This window comes from Mauremys reevesii, linkage group 9 (genome assembly GCF_016161935.1).
Source record: "Mauremys reevesii isolate NIE-2019 linkage group 9, ASM1616193v1, whole genome shotgun sequence".
Taxonomy (NCBI): Eukaryota; Metazoa; Chordata; order Testudines; family Geoemydidae; genus Mauremys; species Mauremys reevesii.
This window is the reverse complement of record NC_052631.1, coordinates 67667971-67694233: the sequence shown is the minus strand read 5'-3', so window position 1 is coordinate 67694233 and position 26263 is coordinate 67667971. Positions and strand designations below refer to the sequence as shown.

Here is a 26263-nt window from a genome sequence, read left to right as displayed (position 1 = left end):
ACATGTGCGACCCAGCTGGGCACTGCTACCACAAATCTTTGATTATGAGCACAGGGGCACACAAACAACTAAAGTGGAGCTCCCACCGGGACACACATCTCGAAGAACCTATGTTACTGCACAGTGTGGGTAATTTTCTCATTCCAACTGTGCCAGGTCATGACAGAGAGTAATTTTTTCCATATCCGATATATGGTGTTCACTGTTAGCCTGTGCAAGCCAGTGGGAACCTGAACAGGTTAGAGCTGAAGTTCTGTTTAATGCTATACCACTCTTATCTAAAATAGCACTAGACAAGGAGTCCAGATGAAAGCCATATTGCAAATAGAGAACAGAAGATGTCCTAAGAATTTCTCCTGTATTTTTTAAATATATAACTAATTAATTAAATAGCTTCATAACAATCTCCAAAAATATTGGTATAATCTGTAGATTAGTCTAATAATAGATGTAAATAGTTGGTAAGATTCCATTATCCAAACTTGTGGTCTTTTCTCTACTTAGTTTCTCAGGCTTGTCTTATCTTTTAACCCTGTTTTTTAAAATGAATATGGTCCATTCATAAGATATGCTGAATGAACTATGAATTGTGCTGTAAAAAAAGTAATGTGGGATTTGTATAGTAAATATACACTTTTTTTGCTTACTACATCAACTCACCAGTTCAGGTACTTCACCGCGCCAATAAATTCTTTCAGTCTCCTTGAGATTTTCTTCACTAGAATATCCATTGTAGTATAACCTTGTAGATTTTAGTGGCATATAGAATCTTGTTTGGGAATTAAAACTTTTTTCAGATATTGAAGGAGTGTCTAGGACATGCATTATATGTTCACAGTGTAATAATTTCATTATCCTTAAGACAGAACATTGTGAAAAAGAATTAGCATTTCCTGTTTTATGTTGTTGTTGGGTTACTTTTTACAAATCTGTGTTAGCTTTCACTTTCCACTCATCATACTTTTCTCAACAGCAAGAGGACATTTGATGAAACTGGAAGACAACATTTTTTAACTGATTAAAGGTACAATGATATATAATTAATTTGTGGAACTGCCACAAGCCATAACTGAGGGCAAGAATTCAACAGTGTTCAAAAAAGAATTCTACATTTATGTACCTAATGAGACTAGGGTTGTCGATGAATCACAGTTAGCTCATGAGATTAACTCAAAAAAATTAACTGCAATTAAAAAAATTAATTGCACTGTTAAATACCAACTGAAATTTATTAAATGTTTTTATGTTTTGATTTTCAAATATATTGATTTCTATTACAACACAGAATACAAAGTGTACAGTGTTCACTTTATATTATTTTTATTACAACTATTTGCACAGTAAAAACAATAAACAAAAGAAATAGTATTTTTCATTTCACCTCATACAAGTACTGTAGTGTAATCTCTAGCATGAAAATGTAGATTTTTGTTTTGTTTCATAACTGCACTCAAAAACAAAACAATGTAAAACTTTAGAGCCTACAAGTCCACTCAGTCCTCCTCCTTTTCAGCCAATCGCTAAGACAAACAAGTTTGTTTACGTTTACAGGAGATACTGCTGCCTGCTTCTTATTTACAATGTTACCTGAAAGTGAGAACAGGCATTCCCATGGCACCATTGTAGCTAGCATCACAAGATATTTACGTGCCAGATGCACTAAAGATTCGTATGCCCCTTCCTGCTTCAGTTACCATTTCGGAGGACATGTTTCCATGCTGATGATATTCGTTAAAAAAATAGTGCATTAATTCAATTTCTGACTGAACTCCTTAGGGGAGAATTGTATGTCTCCTTCTCTGTTTTACCCGCAATCTGCCATATATTTCATGTTATAAGAGTCTTGGATTATGACCCAGCAGATGTTGTTTGATTTATGAACACTGTCACTGCAGATTTGGCAAAGATTTGCAAAGTGTGAGATTTCTAAAAATAGCTACAGCACTTGACCCAAAGTTTAAGAATCTGAAGTTCCATCCAAAATCTGAGAGGGATGAGGTGTGGAGCATGCTTTCAGCAATCTTAAAAGAACAACACTCAGGTGTGGAAACTACAGAATCTGAATCACCACTTCTGCTGGTGGCATCTGACTCAGATGATGAAAATGAACATGCATCGTTCCACGTTACTTTGGATCATTACCGAGCAGAACCCGTCAGCATGGATGCATATCCTCTGCAATGGTGCTTGAAGCATGAAGGGACATATGAATCTATAGTGCATCTGGCACGTTATTTTGAGACTCTGGTTACGACAGTGCTACGTGAATGCCTGGTCTCGCTTTCAGGTGACATTGTAAACAAGAAGCAGGCAGCATTATCTCCTGCAAATGTAACAAAACTTGTTTGTCTGAGCGATTTGCTGAAGTAGGACTGAGTGGACTTGTAGGCTCTAAAGTTTTACATTGTTTTATTTTTGAATGCAGTTATTTTTTTGTACATAATTTGACATTTGTAAGTTCAACTTTCATGATAAAGAGATTGCACTACAGTACCTGTATTAGGTGAATTGAAAATACTATTTCTTTTGTTTTTTACCGTGCAAATATTTGTATTAAAAAATAAAAATAAAGTGAGCACTGTACATTTTGTATTCTGTGTTGTAATTGAAATCAATATATTTGAAAATGTAGAAAACATCCAAAAATATTTAAATAAATGGTATTCTGTTATTGTTTAATAGTGCGATTAATCGTGATTAATTTTTTTAATTGCTTTACAGCCCTAAATGAGACTATGCACAGATCTACTGGAAAGAGTATAAACTCTCATGTTCCAGGACATAAGCCAAACAATAAACGATACGGTTGGTGTAACAGGGCCTCTTCGATGCCACTTCTGTCTTGGTCTGCAAACCACGCAGAGACCCTTGTGCTGGTTCAACACCCTGTGCAGTTTGTTTATTATTGAGTCTGACTGCCTTCACAGCATACCTAGAGCCTTTGCTCTCCCCCCTGCTTGTAATCTCTCTCTCCCTCTTACTGCCTGCTTTCCCCCTTTCCATTTCCTTCCTGTGCCTATTTGTGTGCTCTCGCTAATGGCTTAATTAGCCTTTCTGCCCTACCCCATCCACAAATTAGGCACAGGTCTGCCTCCTAAACTCCAATCTGCTATGCCTGATTGGAGCTGCTGTGAACAGAGTACTGACTCATGTCTTCCTACCTAGCACTCTGTTACAGTTGGGAAGAAACTTCCCAATGTTTAAGTTATTACATAATTGTCCACCTAGTGTTTTTTTTTCTCCCTTTCCATTACAATATCTTTCTCTGTCAGAAACAGGATACTGAAAGAAATAGACTACTGATCGTTGGTATAGCCAGTTTTGTGTTGCAGTGCTCTGGTTCACAGACACTGATAACTCCCTTCCAATTTTACACTATTCCAGGGTTTCATGGATCATTTAGTAAGTTTTCAAGCTGGCTAAACAAATAGCCCACCAGGATGTTCTTAAGGATGGAGTGAAAAGAAAAATAAAAATTAAATGACGTAAAAAATATGTTCTAAATGCCCCCTGTGAACATTCCATATAAATATTCAGGGATTGACTTCAACATAATTTACACAACAATAATGCAACTAAAGTCAAGTTACTTTAATGTTACCAGGATATTTAGTCTCACTGGCTAACTCATGTTGTTTTCTTCAGAGAAGTGTAAAGTGAATGGTTTCAATGAGTACTTAAAAAAGAATAATTAGATTGTTAGTTTCTGAGTGAAAAATAGCCACCAACCCTTGTTTTCTATTTTAAGCAAATTATGGTTTCTTTGGGTCAGAAGTAGCTATACATATTTTTTCTTCTCTAATTGTTATCTTCATCAAAAGTTAAACATATATTACAGAGAACAGAAAAATAATATTTAATGATAGGAACTTAGAATAAATCTAGTTTAAATAAGACACATGCTTCAATTAGTTTTAATAAGACATAAGCTTCCACAGCGAATTAAAAAAGGGCCTAAATGGATAAATTAATCTTTAACAACATTTTAGAGATGTTGCTTTTTTTGTCTCATCTAAAAATGAAGTGTTTCCAAAAAATGATTTCTTTTCCTAGTCGGATTTGTTCTAGGTTTTCAGAAGTTATGCCGATACTTGACAAGATATTACAGAGTTTTTTAAAATCCAAAACAGTTAATGTTAGGCCAAAAACTAACTTTCATTGTCGTGATCAAAGTGTATCAGTGAGTGGAAAATAAGAGAAAATTCCCTTGAGTCTTGCAGTTCATCTTCACATACGATTTTTCAGCAAAATGTTCCCTATAAATAAGTTATTATTGCATTATCCCTGAGCATCAGGAAGAAAGGAAGTTATAAGGGAGGCGATGTGGGATGATGCAGTGGGTGACCTTTCTCAGTTGCTTTGTGAGCTGCTACAGATATTGATTACTATCAAAATGTTTTCTATGCTCTCGGACAGAAGGACATGGTGCTCTGGAAAGGGCACTTAGCCTAACAAGCCTGCCTTGTTTGTTTCTTTGTTTTTCTCTTCTCCTGATTTACAACTTTATTTTTGAATCACTTGTCCTCCTCCACATACCAAGTTGCCATTAAAATGTCTAATTGTTTCTCTTTCATAGTTTTTACCGCTACATGATTAGCTTTGTGCTTGAAAGGTGGTGTTATTTTGGTACTGTTATGTGATGATTATAACAGTAGAAAATACACTGTATAGTTAGTCATAAGGGCCATCAGTCAAGGGACTACTTTAAATCTGGAAGGCTGTCAACCATATGACTGCAACTAGTCAAATACAACTGACAGCAATCCTGCCTAGTAATCTAGTCAACTGTTCCCCACAGGTCATGATGGTACATGGAGGTATTATGGTTCCATCTAGAGATGCAGGAACTAGAAAGAGAACTGCCCATTATTCTGATTACAAAAGCTATGCCTGCAGCTCCTTCTCCTTATCTTTTTTTTTTTTCCTCTTCTTGCTGGAAGCATAGAGTAGGCAGGTCAGTCCCCTTTACCATGCCTTCCCTTTTCTGATTCTTCTGCATAGAAGAAGGAAGAAAATACTAAATTAAGGAGGCGGCAAAATAGCCTTTACCTGAGAATGCTCAGGACCACCCTCCCATCCCTTCGTCCCTTTTGGTCTCTTCTTTGCTTGCAGTCTCTCTTGGGTTAGACTGATTCTCTGTCCTCACAATGGCTGTGTTAGCAATTCTATGTAAACAGGACTAAAATTATTAGAGAGTAGTTCTGTTGAGTAAGAAGGTGCCATTTTTACACAGATGTTTTACAGAAGAGACATTAGTTTCTAGTACTATTGATTTAGTGTTTTCTCTAATGAGGGTAAATTCAATCTCCTTTATTCTTTGTTTATAACAGAACCATAGATCAGGGTAAGTACCCTTGGCCAAGTGCACTGCCTTTTATGCTCTGTTTAGTGCAGCCTGGGACACTTAACAAATTTTAATAGTAATTCAGGTTGTTAAGTAAGATATCATTTTACTCCATTCTGCTATGGATCCTTACTTTAGCCAACCAAATTCTTATCAAATGCTCTGTGACATTGCCTTGGACATGCAGGAAGAAACAGAAGATGCAGAGAATGTGGTTTAATTAGGCCACACTTGATTAACTAGACTTATCTGGGAACTACCATCAACAATTCATACAGTGCAGGTCATGATTACTTTCTTAATTGTTTCCACTTGATAGAGAGCTGCCATTAGCTCCCCACTCCTCCAGACCTAGTCCCAGGCCATTGCTGGGACTCTTCCATCCTCCCTTCTTATGAAGGTTAAGAGGTTGAGGAAGGCGGATTGTCTCCTCGCTGCGTCAAATATTAAGAGCCCCAACCCCACCCGCCAGCTTATTTAGGGGATGCCTTTCCCTAAGTCTACTGTGAATTCTGCTTTATCAGGGAACTGGACGCTGATGTGTGGAACAAGTACCTGCATTGGACACCTGGCACCTGCTCAGTCACGGCAGTTTGAATCTAACCTCCTGACCTACCTCTCTGGGTCCCTGAGCTGCTGTGGAAAAGGCAAAAAAAAACCCACCCCACCATTCATGGCAACTTTGGTGCGGAGGGAAAAATTCCTTCCCAGTTCTCAAAAAGGTCACTAGCGCAATGCCAATGCCAATAGTAGATGACAAAAATCCCGGCCTGTACTAATCCCATGGATGGAAAGGTGGGAGCTGAAAATTCAGGCATGAGAGGGGGCTCAGACTGGAGGAACAGGGCTTTTGTGACCTACCCCGGAGGCACAGGAACCAGTGGCTTGCAGTGGCCCAACAAGCACTCAGCTGATGCCTTCCCCTGCTTCCTGCCACCTCCTCTCAACCCCTGAGGAAGGGGAGGAAAGAACCACAACCCTTTTTTTCCCATCATTTCAGGCAAAGTCACCCCTTTGAGGTTGCGCGGGTTGCATTCTAAATACCTAAAATTCAATTTGTTTTAATTTGTCTGTCTTGGCAGTTCCTTAAAGAATTCCAGTGAATTAGTTAAGCAAAACTCTAGTCTTACAAAGATGTCATGGCTGTTTTCAATCAAATTAACTCTTAAGGTATTCCTTCAGAAACCCCACAAAACTGGATTAGATCTTATTTACCTAGGCATTTAGAGAAGGACTCCCAAAATAAGGAGGGTGACTCACAAGGCTTATGATCTGCAGGCTCTGCCTTTTATGCAGATACATTTACAAGCACATATTCATAGAATCATAGAATCATAGAATTCAAGATCAGAAGGGACCATTATGATCATCTAGTCTGACCTCCTGCAAGATGCAGGCCACATAAGCCGATCCACCCACTCCTTAAGCAAGCGACCCCTGCCCCATGCTTCGGAGGAAGGCGAAAAACCTCCAGGGCCACTGCCAATCTACCCTGGAGGAAAATTCCTTCCCGACCCCAAATATGGCGGTCAGCTGAACCCCGAGCATGCGGGCAAGACTCTCCAGCCAGACCCTCTGGAAAAAGGCTAACAATATCCTATCATTGACCCATTGTACTAATTACCAGTGTGGCACTTTATTGACCTATTGACTAAGCCAGTTATCCTATCATACCATCCCCTCCATAAACTTATCTAGCTTAATCTTAAAGTCATGGAGGTCCTTCGCCCCCACTGTTTCCTTTGGTAGGCTGTTCCAGAATTGCACTCCTCTGATGGTTAGAAACCTTCGTCTAATTTCAAGCCTAAATTTCCTGACTGACAATTTATATCCATTTGTCCTCGTGTCCACATTAGCACTGAGCTGAAATAATTCTTCTCCTTCCCTGGTATTTATCCCTCTGATATATTTAAAGAGTGCAATCATATCTCCTCTTATCCTTCTTTTGGTTAAAGAAAACAAACCGAGCTCCTCAAGTCTCCTTTCATACGACAGGCTTTCCATTCCTCGGATCATTCTAGTGGCCCTTCTTTGTACCCGTTACAGTTTGAATTCATCCTTCTTAAACATGGGAGACCAAAACTGCACACAATACTCCAAATGAGGTCTTACCAACGCCTTATATAACAGGACTCCTTATCCCTACTAGAAATACCTCGCCTAATGCATCCCAAGACCGCATTAGCTTTTTTAACGGCCACATCACATTGCCTACTCATAGTCATCCTACGATCAACCAGGACTCCTAGGTCCTTCTCCTCCTCCGTTACTTCCAACTGGTGCGTCCCCAGCTTATAACTAAAGTTCTTGTTAGTCATCCCTAAATGCATAACCTTACACTTCTCACTATTGAATTTCATCCTGTTACTAATACTCCAGTTTACAAGGTCATCCAAATCTCCCTGGAGGAGATATTGACAGGTCTAAAACTAATATTTGAAAACAGAATGTCCACCAAAAAAAAAAGTTGGACTGAACTTGAAAAGGTGATTAAAGGCATTTAATGGCCTGGCTGTCACAAGTTTCAGATAAGCTTTTTTTCTTATTCTTTTTCCACATGAGCAAATAATGTCTGGTAGTCTGTGTCTCAACAATAACTCTTCTTTCCTGAACCCAAGTATCCCTGCTTGTGCTTGAATAAGAGATAAAGTCTTTAAATTAGATTGTGAAGACGTGAAGCTCAGTTTATAGTCCAAAGTGAGTAAACATTTAAGCAGATATGGGCAGTTTATCAATTGGCAGTGTAGATGGATGGTTTCCTGTAAAAGAAAAAAACAAACTCAGCTGTAGTTTTGTATCAACAATGACCATTGATTGTCAATCAGTCAGCATATGGAGGATGCTCTTTAAGGTTACTCAGTGGTACAAAAGCTGTTCTTTGTGCTCCAGCAAAATGTAAAGCACGATTAACTGTTAATGACTTGACAGCCACACACACATCCCAAGTGTTCCCAGATTTCATAAAGTTGTCTCTTGTCCACTTTAAAATGGAGGAAACTGAGCATTTGTTTTACTTCCTTCACAAGAAAAATGTTTTTCAGCATGGTAGTTTTCAGTATATTTTAGCACAAATGCCATTTCAGTTAACCTTGTCATCCTTCCTTCTAGTTTGTTGCATTTACTTGCTATACATGGCTTCAAATGAAATTGCAAGCTGTTCAGCACAGAGACCATTTCTTCCTGGGTTATTGTACCGGGCCCAATATGAATGGGTACAATTCTCAGTGGGTCCATAATAATAATAATAATTAATATGGTCTGTGTTTGTACATTGTCTAGCACAATGAAGTCCTGATCCATGACTGGTGATCCTAGGTGCAATGGTAATACTACCACGGCTACTAACAGATTCATAGATTATAAAGCCTGAAGGGACTATGTGATCATCTAGTCTGACCTCCTACACAATACAGACCATAGAACTTCCATGAATTTATTCTTGTTTACATTGGAGCATATTTATTTTAGAAAAACATCTAGTCTTAACCTTCAAATTGTCAATGATGGAAAGGCTACCACAGACGTTGATAAATTGTTCCAATGATTAATTAACCTCATTTCCAGTCAGATTTATTGTGCTTTAACACCGAGCCACCACATTTTGTCATACCTGTGTCTGCTAGATTGAAGAGTCCATTTTGGTTCCCCATGTAGGAACTTATAACATGTTCTCAAGTCACCCCTTTACCTTAGTAAACAAAGTTGACCAAGCTGAAGTCTTATTACATGTCTTGAATGCCTGACGAATTGAATAAATAAATTGAGACCAAACTGAGATGTAGAGATCTGCCCACTAGCTTATTATGGTATGGTTAAATATCCATATTCAGAATGCTTAGAAAGTAACAGCTCAATGGAGTAGTCTGAAAGATGCCTGTATAAGGGTTGCAGAAAGGTATGGAAAAATAAACAGTAGAATAATCAGGAACACAAAGTTTTTCACCAAAATTTCCCAATGCAAGAAATTAAATCTGAAAAGTTACTCTTATTGTTGGAAAATAGTGTGCCGCAAAAATTCCCATGTGTTTGTAAGCTCCTTAAATCCCCTTGTTAGTGAATCTTATCTAGCTTATCAAAATTTATGTTAAAATCTCCCAATGGTAATCTTAAATAGAGGAATCAGGAGGAAGCCAGAAAACTTCTTTATAAATAAAGAAATAATACCTGTGGGAAGGGAAGTGCAGGGACAGTAAACTAATAATATAGTTGGGGGGAAAAGTGATTATTCCTATTATGTAAGCATCATCTGGACCAAATCCAAGTCATATTCAGGATATAATCACAAGATGGGTGGCTTTTCTCTTAGAGAGAGATCCCAGGGATGTGGTGATTACTGCCCTGAGGCCACAGGTGCAGTGGATGGTTGAGACGGGATCCATAAATTTGAGACTTAGGCTTTGTCTATACTACCTTGCTTTTAGCGACACGGCTGTGCCACCACAGCTGAGCTGCTAAAAGGCGTGCAGTGTAGCTGCTGTTTGTTGGCAGGAGAAAGCTCTCCTGACAGCAAAAAACTTCCACCCTGCACAATCGGCAGCGGCTTTGTCGACAAGAGATTGCTCCTGCCAACAAAGCGCTGTTCATAGCGGCACTTTTCATAAGTAAAACTTTTGTCATCGAGGAGGTGTTTAACACCCCTGAGCAACAAAAATTTTGCTGACGAAGTTCCAAATTTTTGCTGACAAAGCCTTCGGCTAATAAGGACTCATTCAGCATAAAATTTGGATCCAAAGATCTTCTGAATGGGATCCCATTATCAGCTAGTATGAGGTCTGCCCCAGGGATTCAAGTGGAGGAGCTAGTATTGGTAGGGACAAGGAGCCAGGTGGGAGTTATTTGGTGAGATTAAATCCAGCGCTTATTTGGGCTTACTCTACCACTGTACATGTTTAGTCACTGGTGTGGAGCCACGTAGTAAGATGGTGTGCAGAATCATAAAATTGCTTTGTGTCTTAATATGACTCCAGCAGGAGTCACTTGGATTAATAAGTGCATTGAAAGACCAATCCCGTGTTCGTACTTGCGTTTCTGAGTACCTAGACCCTTTCTACACTTAAGTACATGTATTACTAAAAGAACATGCAGCTAAAAAATGATAAAGATTTTAACACAGCTGATCATAACTGAAATACAATGAAAAATTAATCTGGCCAATGTTATACTACATTAAAAAAATCATAATGAAATTATAAAAAAGGAACATTGCCCGTCTCCACACCAGTTCCTTCAGACCTTCTATCAGTTCTCTTATGAATGGAGGCTGCTGTATCATCCTTTCCCCTTTACTCTCTGCAGCTTTATATAGGCATTAATTAACTTACATCAATCCTGCACAATCTTCTTTGCAACTCTTGGCAGTTCTCGCTTTCTCCATTAACTCTCCTGAAGGTTTTTTAACAGAGAACTTTCTTCCTGGGAGTCATTTTTAATGCACAGTATCAAGGTCAGGATGTGCCAAGGTTTCTGAATCTTTGCACTTGAGCTTCTCACTCTAGACAGTGATTGTACAGTATTATTCTATCTTGGTTTTAAATGAATACAGTGCTGGCAATCTCTGTTAAGTTCTCTCTGCACAAGCAAAGTAGACATTCAACAATTAAAGCTTTTGTGTACTGCTCTACCAATGAGCTTCCATCCTGACCCAGAAGGACCACTTTCTGGGATGAGAGAGTAGTTCAGTTGCTATGGTACTTTCAGTCTGTGCTGAGATTTTATGCTATGGATCTCTGTCCAGGAGACTCTAAACTAAGGCCACCAATTCATTTAATTGACATCAGAGAGTAGCTACTTTTGATGACTACATTGATAGGCCAGATTTAAAACAACAACCTGAATGGCTCTGTATTCCTTTATTTTTCTCCAATTTTTCTTTTTGTTTTACTTTTATTCACCTGGCTTGATCATTGTGGCTGTGTACTGTATTTTGACAATAAACTAAATAAATGAACATAAACAGCTAATGGCTAATTAGAAAACTGCATGAAGGTTACATATCTTTAACTTAAAGTGGAAAAGAACTAACAATCTTTGTGTAGCTAGTTTGCTAATATTGAGCTTTTAATGATGAGTACATTTTGTTGAAGTGTAACTACTCATTTCAAATCTTCCATTAACTATCTGTATGAGGGCTTTCAATGTCAATTATGAGGTCAAGATTTTGATTTAAAATATTTGGGTGGAAGTAGCAATTAAGGCTGCAGTCCAAAATCTGTTCTCCTAAAATCTATTTAGTAAAGGTAGTTTTTTCAAATGTACAGCACATAAATGTATTATACAAAGTTAAAGGACAGACAGCATGGTTGGATTTTTGTTACTAGCTCTGATCTTTATCCACTCTCATCTCATTACACATTGAAGACCACTGTTGCATTAATCTACTACAGTGTTTCCCAAGCTTGCAACGCCGCTTGTGTAGGTAAAGCCCCTAGCGGGCCGGGCCAGTTTGTTTACCCACCACATTTGCAGGTTCGTCCGATCACAGCTCCCACAGCCGCAGTTCGCTGCTCCAGGCCAATGGGAGATGCTGGAAGCGGCGGCCAGTATGTCCTTCGGCCCGCGTCGCTTCCAGTATCTCCCATTGGCCTGGAGCAGCGAACTGCGGCCAGTGGAAGCCACGATCGGCCAAACCTGCGGACATGGCAGGTAAACAAACCGGCCCGGCCCGTCAGAGGCTTTCCCTACACAAGCAGCGTCCCAAGTTTGGGAAACACGGGTCTACTAGATTATCTTCTTCAGCAGTTATGTTGTGGTATTGATAGGATTGTTAGCAAAGCCCATCTCCCCACTGAGTATACCACAGTAGCGGTGTTTGCCAGCAGTCATAATCTCTAATGACATCCCTCAGAAGTGCCATATCAGGCACATGCTTCTGATGCATGAACCACAAGATTGAATCACATGAGTGCTATAATTATTTTTACCCTTCTTATTGTTTCATATTCACGCACTGGGAAGCACAAGGTTTGCCTGCTATATTTTATACTACTGTGGTTCGTCATGTTTCAGGGTTCCTTTCCTTTGTTATTTTGACAACATTTTATTTGAATTTGTCATTCACCCCAAAGAGGTAATGGAATACTCAGATATATAATGAGAAAAAGAACATATTTTGTATGGCAACACTTAAGTGAACAACCTGCTGGACTTAGAACATCTTTTCAGTCCTGTAGTTTATAGATTAATTTCCAGTTAATCAAAGTTCACCATTCAAATGAGCTGTAATGAGAGAGACTTTTTTTCTTACAACTTCAGGTTGCGTTTTTTGCAGTTGTAAGGCAAATTAAAAGGAAGGCCTTAGGGATCATAGCCAGCCTTCATTATCAGTGCATGACCGCTTTGTGACTAACTGCATCTTTAATATCCAAGGAGATTTGCACACTACAATCTGTTTCTTTGTTCTTCTTTTTAATAATTGATCTTTATATGCTATTCACAACTGTGTTAGTGTGCAAAGATCTGTTTGTCTGTCAAATCTCAAGATATGTACAGCATGTAAGCGATGCATTAATTTTTTATTTGGTTCTTAAGGAAACTGAGCAGTAAGCTGGCTGTGCTGAACCAAAGAGGCTTACTTCAGTGAATCCTAATAAACACAAGGGAGAACATGTAGTCACATTTTGCTTCAACTAGCTCCCTAAACAACATATAATTTTCCTCGATGAATCTATTTCTCTGCCAGGAGAGAGTCATTTGTACAAATAAGCTCAAATGAACTTTCATTTGATATTCAATACGGTGGTGAGGAAAAAAAAAATATTAACCTGAAAGCTGTCTGGTTCTCTACATCAACAAATATACTTAGGGTTGTGTTTGTGCGTTATATTTAGTCCACCAAATAGCTCATAATCAAGGTTTTAGCTAAATTCAAGAGAATCATTTGTTTATAATGTTTATACTTTACTGGAAATCTGAAATTATTGTTCCCATCTGCACTTTTCCTTCCCCAAATATTTTGCCAGACTATAGAGAATTAAAAATACATAGAGAATTAAATGTTTTCCATCTTTTTTTAATGTCACATTTATCCTGATCATTAAATAGACTGTTCTTCATAATCTCTGATATAACAAAGATATAGGATTAATATACCTGGGGAAATAAGTACAGCATTCTTCATGAGCATTTTATGTAAAAAAGTGATATTTTCCTTCTAAGTGCTTTTTTCCTTTTTCAATCCTTTAGTCCCTGCTATGGTAGCATCTCATTGTTTTCTAAATGACACAAATATTTTAGCCCCAACTACATTGAAGAGTAAACCTTTGTATGCATTCATGATTCTTTCTGCATGAAAAAGCATTTCTTAACATCTGCTCGAAAGTTGTTTTTTCTTTGATTTTCACCTATACCCCTTTGTCCTAGCATCCTGGGTAAAAAGTGGAAACTTCATTTAAAGATTTGTATGCACTTTAATCAAATCCGCTTTTAACATAATCCCAAAGAAGACAACTGCCACATGAAACATGATCACTCAGCCCATCTCTTATACCTACCACTTTCCTCTGTAAAATGTAATCCTTATTTTTCTTTTGTATTAGTGATCATTTTTACAAAGAAAAGTGGATGACAAAACCTCCTTGTAGAACAAAATAATTCTGAACCTTTTCATTAAAGACAGAAAATGTCTCTCTTTGAATAAAAGTACAATTCATATGGTATATTGGTGTGAGATTTTATATTTACTTACAGATCTTTTGAGAGGGAAATATAATTATATGAGTGCTGTTACAAATGTGCTGCAGGTACCCACAGCAAGACTTTTATTTGTAATTCTGAATTTTCTTTTGTTTTTCAACATTTAAATGTGACGTGACTATTAACTTAATATGTAGTGTTTTGTGTTTTAAGAGCAATGCATAGTTGTGTAGTACAACTGACAATTGATAGTATATGGTTTGAGTTCTTGTGCACCTCTATTGTAGTAACACAAACTTTCTCTTTTTAAAAAGCAGTTTCTAAGTATAAAACATTGCCAGTATTGAAGCAGTGTTTCACTTCTGGGTAATTAGGTTAACCTGGCCTACAATCTGCCCAGAAAAGGGCATGGCTGGTGTTCAATATCCCAAAAAAATGATAAGCTGAAATTGCACCATGGTGTGTCATAAGCAAAGAGCTTTAGCGCAGTAGTCTGAAGGAGAATGTAAACAGAATAAAGGCCAGCAGAAGAAAGGAGAAATGAAAAAGTGTGAAGATTTTAAAGTTTTTAAATCTGTTTTGGCCCTTTTATTGTTTCCTTCTCTAGCTGATCTCCTTGTCGTCCCAGCCAGGAAGAAATCTTTGCCATATCCATGCAATTTTTATCACTGAACTCTAAAAGACAAATTTTGCAGGTGAAAATTGACTCTTCACTTTTCAAAGCCTGTGAACTTCTTCCAATATCTTGCAGAAGCCCAAATATGGGGTGGCCAGATGAGAAAGATTTGTCCTTTAAACCAGTGGTTCTCAAACTGGGGCCGCCGCTTGTTCAGGGAAAGCCCCTGGCCGGCCGGGCCGTTTTGTTTACCTGCTGCGTCCGCAGATTTGGCCGACCGTAGCTCCCACTGGCCATGGTTCGCCGCTCCAGGCCAATGGGGGCTGCGGGAAGTGGTGCGGGACAAGGAATTTGCTGGCTGCCGCTTCCCGCAGCCCCCATTGGCCTGGAACGGCGAACCGTGGCCAGTGGAAGCCACAATCAGCTGAACCCGCAGACCTGGCGGGTAAACAAACCGGCCCAGCCCGCCAGGGGCTTTCCCTGAACAAGTGTCGGCCCCACTTTGAGAACTACTGCTTTAAACAAAGTCTATTTATACTAAAACTGATACCATTTTCTCCTGAGCTGAGGTATGTAAGATTCTAACTCAGTCTCGGGCACAGGAGAATCCCTCTAACAGTGAACTACAGAAAGGGCAGCTACTAGACATAGTGGAAGTTTGAGGTCCCCAGAAGGAATTTTTCCCTTTATTAACTTTCCTCAGGCCAGCACCTGGCATAGCTACTCTGCCAGATGGGAAGATGCCATTAACACACAATTTTGCCAATTTCACAATGGCAATTTTTTTCAAAATGAACACAGAAAAATGTAAAAAAAATTTATAGGGCTCCCTTTCTCACCTGCCTATGGTTAAGCTCTTGGCATGCAGTTTTCTGCAGATGAATTATAAGCAGAATGCATGTGTTTTATATATAGCTGGCAAAGATTTGTTTAAATTTAGCCAGAAAGATGGACAGACGTGTGTGTGTGTGCGCGTGTGCGTGCATGCAGTGTTGCTCCAAGGAGACTAGATAGACAAGGAGGTAATACCTTTTTTTGAACCAACTTCTATTAGTGAAAGAGACACATTTTCAAGCTTACACAGAACTCTTGCTTGGGTCTGGGAATGGTACTCAGTGTCACAGTAAAATGCAAGGTGGAACAGAAAAGGAGTTAACAGATGTTGCGAGACCATTCAAGGTGAAATGGATGATTAACATCTCTACAGTCATAGGACAAGGAGGTTGAGTGGGTTACAGATTATTGTAATGAGCTGTAAGTCCAGTGTCTTAATTAAGTCCATGATTTTTGGTGTCTAGCGGAGTTTTGTAATTTAATTTCCCAGGCTCATCTTTTGATGATGTTGTGCATGTTTCCTTTGAGCATGAGAACTGAGAGGACAGATATGGAGTGATAGTTTTCTGAAAAATTTTTGCCCACAGATAATAGGGGTGGTTTTATCTTGTATTATTTTTCAGTGAGAGAGTTAATTCAAGAGCATAACAATTCTTGTTTCACCCACGTACTTGTTGTTGGGGCATTTACTGCACTGGATGAAGTACATCACATGTTGTGGCTAGTAATAGTAGTAGGTGTTTTTTCTGGATTGTATTTTGCTGACTCTAGATAGAGCCAGCAGCAGGAATGATAATATACATTTATCTGTTATGTCAGTTGAGTAAACTAGAAGAAACTATGAAAAAGTAGTGGTCATGGCCAACCAGAAGCTCATAGCTTATGGCAGCTTGGGAGCCAAGTATTCACCAAGACATGGAACACATATTGGAAATAAGGGAACAGTGTAAAAAATTGAAATGAAAAGGTTCATGAGGAAGGTTATTGTTCAGTGCAAAAATGAAGTGTTTTGGTAGTGGGCTTTGATGTCATAAAAGTATATTTTCTAATGGCAAAAATATGAAGTTGAGCAGTTAATGCAGCTTGTGTAGGTACAGTGAGGATCTCCATATTAAGTCCATTTTGTAAATTAAAAAAAAAAGACTATCCTGTGCAGGACAAATAGCGATAGGCATACCTAGTAGGAAATGTACCATTATAAAGGTACAAATGGCCATACCAGCAAAAACTCAACCAACGTGCTTCTTTTGCTCATTTATAAAATGGCAAATTTGAGATGTAGGGGTTACTGAATACACTCTTACCAAAGTTTTCAAATTTGTGTCCTAGAGTAAGGTGCTTGATGAAATCTTGGCCCCATCAAAGTCTGTGGGAGTTCTACCATTGACTTCAGTGGGCCAGGATTTCATTCCTAAACTGTATTTAGGTACCTAAATAGGCTAACTGGTTTTCTGAAGTTGTGAGCGTGTGCAATTCTCACTGACCTTAGATGTCTAAATATGGATTTAGAAAACTAGCTTGTGTCTCCTCAGTTTGAAAATATTGGCCTCAGTACATATTCACGTATATAAACACAAGTATAGTAAATTTTGTGTTTTCAGGAATACTAATGGAAGGAGGTGATGTTCCAAAAACTCAGATGAATATGTATTTGTGCAGTTATTCACACTCAAAAGTGTCATGAGAACAATTGTAAATGTGTTCTTGTAAATGTTCGTGCCACACGTGACTTGCTTCAGACCTCCTCCTGCTGGTAAAATTAGTTATACAATGGTGAGTAAGCACACATTGTTAATTATATATGATAAATACTCATGAAACAATGTTGGTAACATGTATTTGGAGGGCACATGATATATTCATATAAAACATTGATTACGGTAAATAATCTCAAATAATAACTTAGTCAAAAAAGAGATTAAATAGTTTACCCAGCTCTGTTTACAATATTCACCTAAATAACTGATTAAGAAAAATAAGCAATAATTGTAAAATTCTAAGATAGATGCCACGCAATTATTTGAGAGGATAACAGGCCCAAAAGCAAGAGGGCAGTGAACTGAAGCTAAGAGAGGATCAGGAGAAGCTGCTTTATAAAGCATATAACTTAATAAGTAGACCAGGTTCCCAGGACCAGAAATAACAAATGGACACATTCAAAACAGTGAAAGTATTGAAACAAAATAAAATATTAGAGGCTTCAAATATTAGAAGCCAGGTGGATTGACTTTGATTAGTCTCATGTCCTATTTTCTCATCCTGATATAGGTTTTGGTTTCATCTCAGTGCTGCTGGTTCTTGTTCCTTCAGGATGGCTCATTGTCTACCATGAGTGACCCTCATCTTGTCCGCTCAGTTTTCAACAAAGACAATTCTGGGTAGCCAGTGTATTTTATCAGATGATGGGCCTGATACTTCATTCACACAGAACGCCTTTTCACTTCAATTGGGACTTTTGTCTGAAGGAAGGATCAGGCCAAACAAAATTTCAGATACAGATTGCTTTCTAGGTTATTCCTTCTTACTATAAAACATTATGGAGTGTTCCTCAGTGTAACCACAGTATGTCAGTGGCTGATGGGCTACTAGTTTGTTAATCTGTGACATTTTTTTTTTCTTAAGGTTATGGAGATTTGCTTTCAATGCAGTTTGTGAAGCTGCAATGAAATGAAGTGTCTGCCAGTTGTGATCAAATGTGCAGAGAGAGAACTGGCCAAAAAAAAGAAGAGATAAAATATTGTTTTCTTCTTTTTTTTTCTTTCTCTCAAAATATTGTTGCTTTTTAGTGGTGTACTTGGTGCAGTAAATACCATTCTTAAGGTCTAATTTTCAGAGGTGCTCTGAACTTTGAATTCCCTTGACATCGGTGGGAGCTGTAGGTGCCTAGCACCTCTGGGGAAAAACAGGTCATTAGCTACTAAATAGGGTGCCATATAGGGTGGGTTCTTTCAGGGTACATCTACACAGGGATAAAAGACCCACAACATGGCCATGGCTGGCCTGGGTCAGCTGACTGGGGTTTCCAGGGCTCTGGCTACAGGGCTGAAAATTGCTGTGTAAATATCTGGGCTCAGAATGGAGCCAGAGTCATGGGTCCCTTCACAGTCCCAGACCTCAGGCTCCAGCCCAAGCCCATACATCTACACTATTTTCAGCCCAGCAAGCCTGAATCAATGAATGCAAGCCTGCCACGGGTTTTCTTTTTTTATCCCTGTGTATTTTATCCCAGAATAGCCCAGCGCCTAGAGCACTTTACTACAATGTGAGAGACCCAAATTCAATTTTCTTCGCCATAGCAGGTGGAGGGGGGAATTGAACCTGGGGCTCCCACATTCTAGGTGAGTGCCCTAGCCACTGAGATAAAAATTGTAAGGAGGCTACCAACCTCATCACCACCACAACCTTCTCCTCCTTCTCAGGAGGTTTTGTGACCCCCAGCCCAAAATACCACAATTATTTTGATTTAACATTTTGAAAACATTTTGATTTTTTGGTTCAGTTGAAATTATTCAGCAAATTCGACATAAATTCATAAATAATTTTGTATTGACCAAAACTGCAATTTCTGGCAGATAAACTGTTCGCCAAAAATATTTAGCCCAGCTCCAAGCTGGTAATAAAAATGTGTCTTCACGAGGTCATTAATGTGCAGAAAGTAAGGGTGTTGAGCCTAAAAAGACCCGGTTATTCCATGTGTAAGGGGCAGCAGGGAACAACACACTGAGATTTTTGAGTGAGCAGCTGACAAGTGGGTGCAAAGTTGCCAACATTCGGAGAACCCATAATTTAATTTGGGTAGATGTGCAGAGGTAGGCAAAAATCATGTTGGGCTCTTTTTACCTGAAATATGCTCCTTCTTCTTTGTAGATTTGAGTTATGTCATTTGCGTGATTTGAGCAGACATAGAGGCTAAAAATTTTAGAATTTAAGAAATTCAGATAGATAGCTTCCCTTAGTGTCAATACAGGATGTATATCTAAATCACCTAGACTGCTTTGAAAATCTCAACCAGAACATTTGAGAAAGTGTAAATTAAACTGCAGTAGAAACCAACAGAACTGTAGTAATTTGTATTTAAAGTGCCTTCACACTGGGGACTTGCCTTTCTTCCAGCTTGCCACTTGCCATCCTCAAGGTTTCTGTCTGAGACAGTCTGATGTATGTCCATTATCTTGCCTACATAAGCCCAGGGAGTTGCTATAGAATAATTTCATGCATTTCCATCTCCCCATACGTGTTACCTGCTGTTCTAGTTGTGAAGAACTATTTTAGTATTTCTAATCATCTTCTCTATCTCTCTCAAACCTATTAGTATTTCATGTTGCATTCTCTCCAAGGTTTGTATGGATTGCTACATGTTCGGGATCATTAGGTACTAACTCTTTTTTCTTTTCCCTTATTGGATACATGATAAAATAGTAGATTAACACCTCATTTCATTACTGGTCTACTAGGCACTGTGTATTTCAAAACCTCACTTTTAAGTGTATCTAATCTAGGTAGAAATCTGCTTCACTTGCGCAAAATATCATCCTTCAGTAATTCTTAAACTTTAATTTTCCACCTCCCCAAGCTGTAATGTTTTGGTTTCATTTGTACCTGATTTTTTTTTCTTATAGAAAAAGAAACAGGAGGTTTTGACTAAATAAAGTTATTTACTCAGTGCTATCAAAAGCACATGAATCTCTCTTCAGGAAGCAAAAGTGTAGCCCCAGTACGAGCGAAGTCTACACACAGCCATTTTTTTTTTAAATTAAATTACAAGTTCCCCAATTTACAGTGCATAAATAGTGGAAAAATCCTATTTTCAACATTTCTCATGCAGGAGGCACTGAAGGAAAACAACAAGAGAAGAGAAATGGAGGAAAAGACCAAGAGAGCCAAGCTGGCAAAAGAGAAAGCTGAACGAGAGAGACTAGAGCGGCAGCAGAAGAAGAAGCAGCTGATTGATATGAACAAAGGTAAGGCAACATTTTCAGTAGAGGAATTTGTAAACAGAACAAAAGATATTCTAGTTAAAACTCCTCTAGGTTAGTATGAAAAGTCCTTAATTGCTATGTTGAAAGTGCAGAAACCAAGTAAACTTTCTTGCCTCAATTTTCTACCTTGGTTTGGCGTACCTGATTTTCATGTTATTCTGCATCTGTCACTCACAATATGCAATGTCTCTTCCAAGGCGTTTTGTGGTAAATTATTGGCTTGTTTTCATTTGTTGCAGTTAATTTATTTCTTTTTATATGGATTTCCTCCCAAGAAAAAGTTTTACTTGTTTTGTTGTTAATTTTATTATGTAAACATCTCTATAATCAAGATATTGTGGCAATTAACGTCTTTCTTTTTGAGCTTGGAGGCTCCATATTATAAATGAATGTTCTCCCAATAGTACTATTATGAGCTGAAAAATCTGGTTCAGCTGCGAGCCTAAATACAGAGTGACATTTCAGCATGATAAAAAGTAATGTGTTGAGCTTACTGGTTAGCTAGAATGACATTATGTAGTTCATGAGGGCATTCTATGAGAGAGCCCCAGAGGGAGAGGAAGGAGGAATCAATTGGCTCCTAATATCTATTTTTTGCAAAGTTCCAGAAGACTGCAGAATGCAGGCTTTACTTTCCATCCCTTTGGACCCCATAACTGAGGGGAGAAGACACAAATATGAATTAGATTGAACAAGAGATTACTTTAGACTTCAGTAGCTGTTCTCCTTCTGTGATCATTTTTGTGCTGTTGTGAGACTGAACTAATCCTCCTCAATCATAAAACATAAAAATGCACAGTATGTGACTACAACTTCTCTTTTCAACCTAGTGAACAAATCTGACAGGTTCACTTCTAGCAAAATAATAGATTTTTTTTTCTTTGACAAACCTTATGTAAGGTGCCAAGATGTATAAGTTTTGTACCAGAATGATGTTACAATAAACCTTATAATTAGCATGAATTGAGGTAGCATTAGACTGGAGATCAATCAATTAGGAAGAAGTATTTGAAATAAAAACATTATATTTTAAGTAAGTATATACCGTATTTGTAGTGAAAGGTAGTTTTTTTCAGGGATACTTTACACTTCAGAAATATTAGGACAAATTTTTTAAAAGTGATCAATGATTTTGTGAGCCTTTATTTTTGGGTGTCCAGCTGGAGAGACCTTTGGCCTCATTTCCGGAAATGTTGAGCACCCACAGCTCCCATTGAACCACAGGGAGTTCTGAGTGCTCCTCAGTTTTGAAATCAGGCCCAAGATATCCTAAAAAATGGAGTTCCCACGGTAACTGGCCTTCATTTTCTATGAAAACTGCTCTGCCAATATAGTTTTAACACAGTTTGATTAAAATGTCTCCTAGTGAGTTTAACCAGGGACTTCCACACTATAGCAAGCCTGGAAAAAAAAATATGGCTAAGATTTTCAAATATGACCAGTGACTTTGGGTTCCTCAGTGTTTGGTGGCCCAACTTGAAACACATCTTAAAATGGCCAGCATAGCTTTCTGAAAATGAGGCCACTTGAAAGTGTCTCAAACTGAGCACCCAAAAATTGAGGAACTCCTGGTTACTGGGACTTATGAAAATGTTGGCGACATAATATTGTTCTTTCTTCATGTTTGCTACACTGTGTAAGTCCCTGTTAGTCTTTTAATATAATTAACTTGTCTAGCAATATTCTGTATGCCCTTTTGCAGTTATTTCATATCTTCTCGCTTTGTAGAAAAAAGCAGTCTACCTCTCAGCCTAGATTCTTTTTGCTGCCATTCCATTGAAATCATAATTCCAGCAATATGTCTGTGAAATCACACACTTAATTGCAATGTAAATGGGAAATAAGAGGGGGAGGGAAATAAGGACAACCCCAGGGACAGACCAGTCAGCTTAACTTCAGTACCTAGAAAGATAATGGAGTAAATAATTAAGCAATCCATTTACAAAGACCTAGAAGATAATAAGTAACAGTCAGCATGGATTTGTCAAAAACAAATCATGTAAAAACAACCTAATAGCTTTCTTTGACAGGATAACAAGCCTTGTGTATGTGCGGGTAAAAGTGGTAGATGTGATATATCTTGACTTTTAGTAAGGCTTTTGATACTGTTTAAGTTGGACATTAGGAAAAACTTCCTAACTGTCAAGGTAGTTAAACACTGGAATAAATTGCCTAGGGAGGTTGTGGAATCTCCAGCGTTGGAGATTTTTAAGACCAGGTTAGACAAACACCCATCAGGGATGGTCTAGATCGGGGTCTCAAACATGTGGGCCGCATGCGGCCCGCGGAGTTATTTCCTGTGGCTCGTCATAGGCGCCGAGTCCACCAGCAGCCATGCTCCGCTCCCCCGCCCCAATCGCACTGTGTCCCTGCTCCTCCTCCTACCTCCCAGCACTTCCTGCCGCCAAACAGCTGTTTGGTGGCGCTTAGGACTTTCCAGGAGGGAGGGGGGAGGAGCAGGGATGTGGCGCGCTATGGGGAGGAGGCGGATAAAAGGCAGGGCTGTTGCAGGGATTTGGGGAAGGGGTTGAAATAGGGAGGGGGTGGGAAGAGGTGGGGCAGGGTCTCATGGACTAGACAAGCAGTCTGAGGTATGAAGTTCAGCATGTGTGACTCTTTGCTGTGAGTAGTTTGGAAGAATGTTTGGTAAAAGTGGCAACGTATTTTATATGAAGAGTTACTTTAAAAACATTACAGCTATGATGATAGGCTGTTAGTATAGATCAGGGGTCAGCAACCTCTGGCACGCAGCTCACCAGGGTAAGCACCCTGGTGGGCCGGGCCAGTTTGTTTACCTGCTGCATCGGCAGGTTCGGCCGATCACGGCTCCGACTGGCCGCAGTTTGCCGTCTCGGGCCAATGGGGGCTGCGGGAAGCGGCGCGGATGGGGGATGTGCTGGCCGTGGCTTCCTGCCGCGTGCCAGAGGTTGCCGACCCCATGTGTAGATCATCCTCAGTGTTACTGACCACATACAGGTGTTACAGGTGTTTATATTTTATTAAAACCCCTCTTCGCATTACAGTTTTAATAGCATACTATATTATTCTTTGTTTTTTTCATTTTTGACTATACTTTTGTATCGTTGTATGAAAAGGTTTCAGTGATGCGGCCCTTGGGCCAATGTACTAGTCCTCATCTGGTTCTCATGGTGATTTGAGTTTGAGATTCCTGGTCTAGACAATACTTAGCCCTGCCATGCGTGAGGGGACTGGACTAGATGACCTCTGTAAGAGTGTTCTTTTCTTTTCTTTTCTTTTTAGGGGGAAAGGGAAATTCTTAAATAATGGTGTAAAAAAATCAGGAAAAAACTAGGACAACCTACTTTCTGAACATGAATAAATAGATTCCTAGCTAGTTTTCCAGAACATTTTGTTGCAGTGACCTTGTTCATAAATATGTGAAGTCATCTTACTGGAGAGATTTAATTAAATTTTCTTGTAGATGTAACAAAAGCCATAAAACCATGGGTGGGAAAATTAATGCATTGTCATTTTGACTAAAGAACAGTATACAAGACAGATAGTTGGCTGTGTCAACCAGTTGAAATGTGATTTCAGATTTGCACTACCATTATGGAGGTCTATGAAAGAGGTTGAAAAATAAAAATAACATCCATTTGTTTTAAAGGTTTAAAAACAGTAAGAAGAATTTGACTACATTTTTTTAATAATTCCTCTTACTATTTTACAGAACAACAACTAGTTTACAATTATTTGTATTTTGATCCCATATATCCAGTTCTCTCCTGTAATTGAAACAAATTGGAATGGGAAAAAAGCACAAAGAGCTTGATCCAGCTACTACTGAGGTTGGTGAGATACTCCCATTGGCTTCAACAGGGGCTAGATCAAACTCAAAAACTCTGCCAGGCCTGACTTGTGCAGTTTCTTCTTGTGGAGGGGCTGTCAGTCTTGTGCGCTAGTTGAGATGAGGCTTTTAAAACCCACAGAGCTTGATAATCATCAAGCAAAATTTTGTAGATCCCAGGGCTTTAGTATAGATTGCCAGTACTTTAATGATGCTGTCCACCTTCCCACCTGGCAGCCCTTAAAAGCTGTGTTCTATGTCTCTGCACATCCTCACTTTGAACAGTGTATGTATAGAGTGGAACCAGTATAGAAATATTAGGGTCTTGTGGGTAGTGTGCTATAGAATACAATTTCTTCCCTCCTGCTGTATCATCTCAGACCTCTATGCTCTGTCCCAATATCCTGCTTCTGGAAAGTAGGAAAACCATGCCATCAGCCCACTATGCTTTGCCTTTCAATGTTTTACAAGCATTTCCACCCTTTGTTCTGCTTACGTTACACTTTGTGCCCTCCAGAAGAGGGTGCCTTTTGGGCCATAGTGCTCAAAATAATCTGAATTTTCTGAAAGATAGTTGCCACCATCACTGGGCGATGAACATGTCAACTACATTTTCAAACTTAAATCCTGGTCTTCACACAGTTTTTGTACCAGTACAGCTATTTGTACTGGTTCAGACTCTACTGTGGGTGCAGTTATAGTGATGCAAAGGTACCTTATAATAGTCTACCTTATTCTCTTCTCATGTGGAAATTGCTATACCAGTATGTTGCATCCACACTAAAAGAGTTGTACCACTTTAACTATATTGATATGTAGTTAAATCAGTGCATTAGATAAGTCCTTGTATAATTTATATTTGGCAAGAATGGCTAGTCACCTGTAAACACTCAGAACTTTGCAATGAGCCAAATTAGGACAGTTTTCCTTTCATCTAGGTCTGTGATCTTTCTTAGATGTGCAACTAATTATTTTTAAGAGAACATATTTATTAGATACCTTGCTATATTTGTTGACAGTGATAAATTATGTTTTCCTAATTCTTTCATGTTTTGCTTCGTATTTTTAATATAGTTGTACAGACTTCCACTCTATCACTGTAACTTATGCACAGAGATATACACATACAAATTGTTTTTGTGGTAGTCTTGTAAAAATTCTTGGACATAATATTTTTGGAAGCGTACTCACGTGATTTTGCCACAGAGCCTCTAAACCACATTACGTTTGTTTGTTTGTTTGTTTGTACATTTGTTTTATTGATTGTTTGTTTTGTTTGACATGACTTCTTCAGAGTTTGCTGTGAAACCACATACTCTAACATTATTTTGCATCTGCCTAGAGTGGAAAAGACACCATATTTAAAAAAAAAAAAAAAGAAGCAGCAGCAGCAGCAGCCATAGATTTGTTCAGATAACCCTTTGATGACTTGTGTAGGCGCAAAACTCTTTTAATTCACAATACTATGTGAAGTCTTTTCTATTTAATTTCAGTTTAAATACAAATTCTTCCTGAAAGAATAAACTTCCATTTTATTAGATTAAGTTTAGTGAGATGTGTTCAACACTTGACCAATCACTAGGCTTCCTTTATTCCTTATTAAATGTCCGCTTGTGTCAGCTGACAGTGTTGGAAATTTGTTTTAATATGTAGCCAAAGAAGGGGATATTCTGGGAAATGTGATCAAGACAGTTTGAAGCATCAAGGAACTTTACTGGAAGTAGATTTTAACTGAAGTTTCACTTTAATTTGGTCCTTGATCTGTGTGGAAAATACCAATGTGTGGTTGACTGTCCACTGTAAAATGTGCTGAAACCACCGTATATAATACTCAACTGCCGGTAGCTATCCTCAGTGACCTTGTTCAAATCTTAACGGGGCCTGATGATGTAAATAACCTATCTCTCTATCATTGCTGAAGTATGTGTTATCTTCTATAATAAAAGCACTATATACCATAATATCCATTCCATGTGTTATACCTCTAGTGCAAAAGACAATTAGAATCCAGAACAATCTCATTCAATAAGTATGTCTTAGTTTGCCAAACA

General features: G+C 38.6%; 1 protein-coding gene across 10 annotated transcripts in view; it reads left to right on the top strand.

Moving 5' to 3' along the window:
* The window catches only part of DIAPH2 (diaphanous related formin 2), an 827558-nt gene that overhangs the window by 628129 nt on the left and 173166 nt on the right, over positions 1-26263 (top strand). For 8 of the 10 annotated variants that reach the window (XM_039487835.1, XM_039487836.1, XM_039487834.1 and 5 more), the window contains one exon: positions 20251-20386. In XM_039487835.1, coding sequence (XP_039343769.1) covers positions 20251-20386 — 136 coding nt within the window. Of the gene's footprint in view, positions 1-973; positions 1004-2721; positions 2816-20250; positions 20387-26263 lie in introns of those variants that run through there. The other 2 variants (XM_039487839.1, XM_039487838.1) reach the window with 2 other exon arrangements.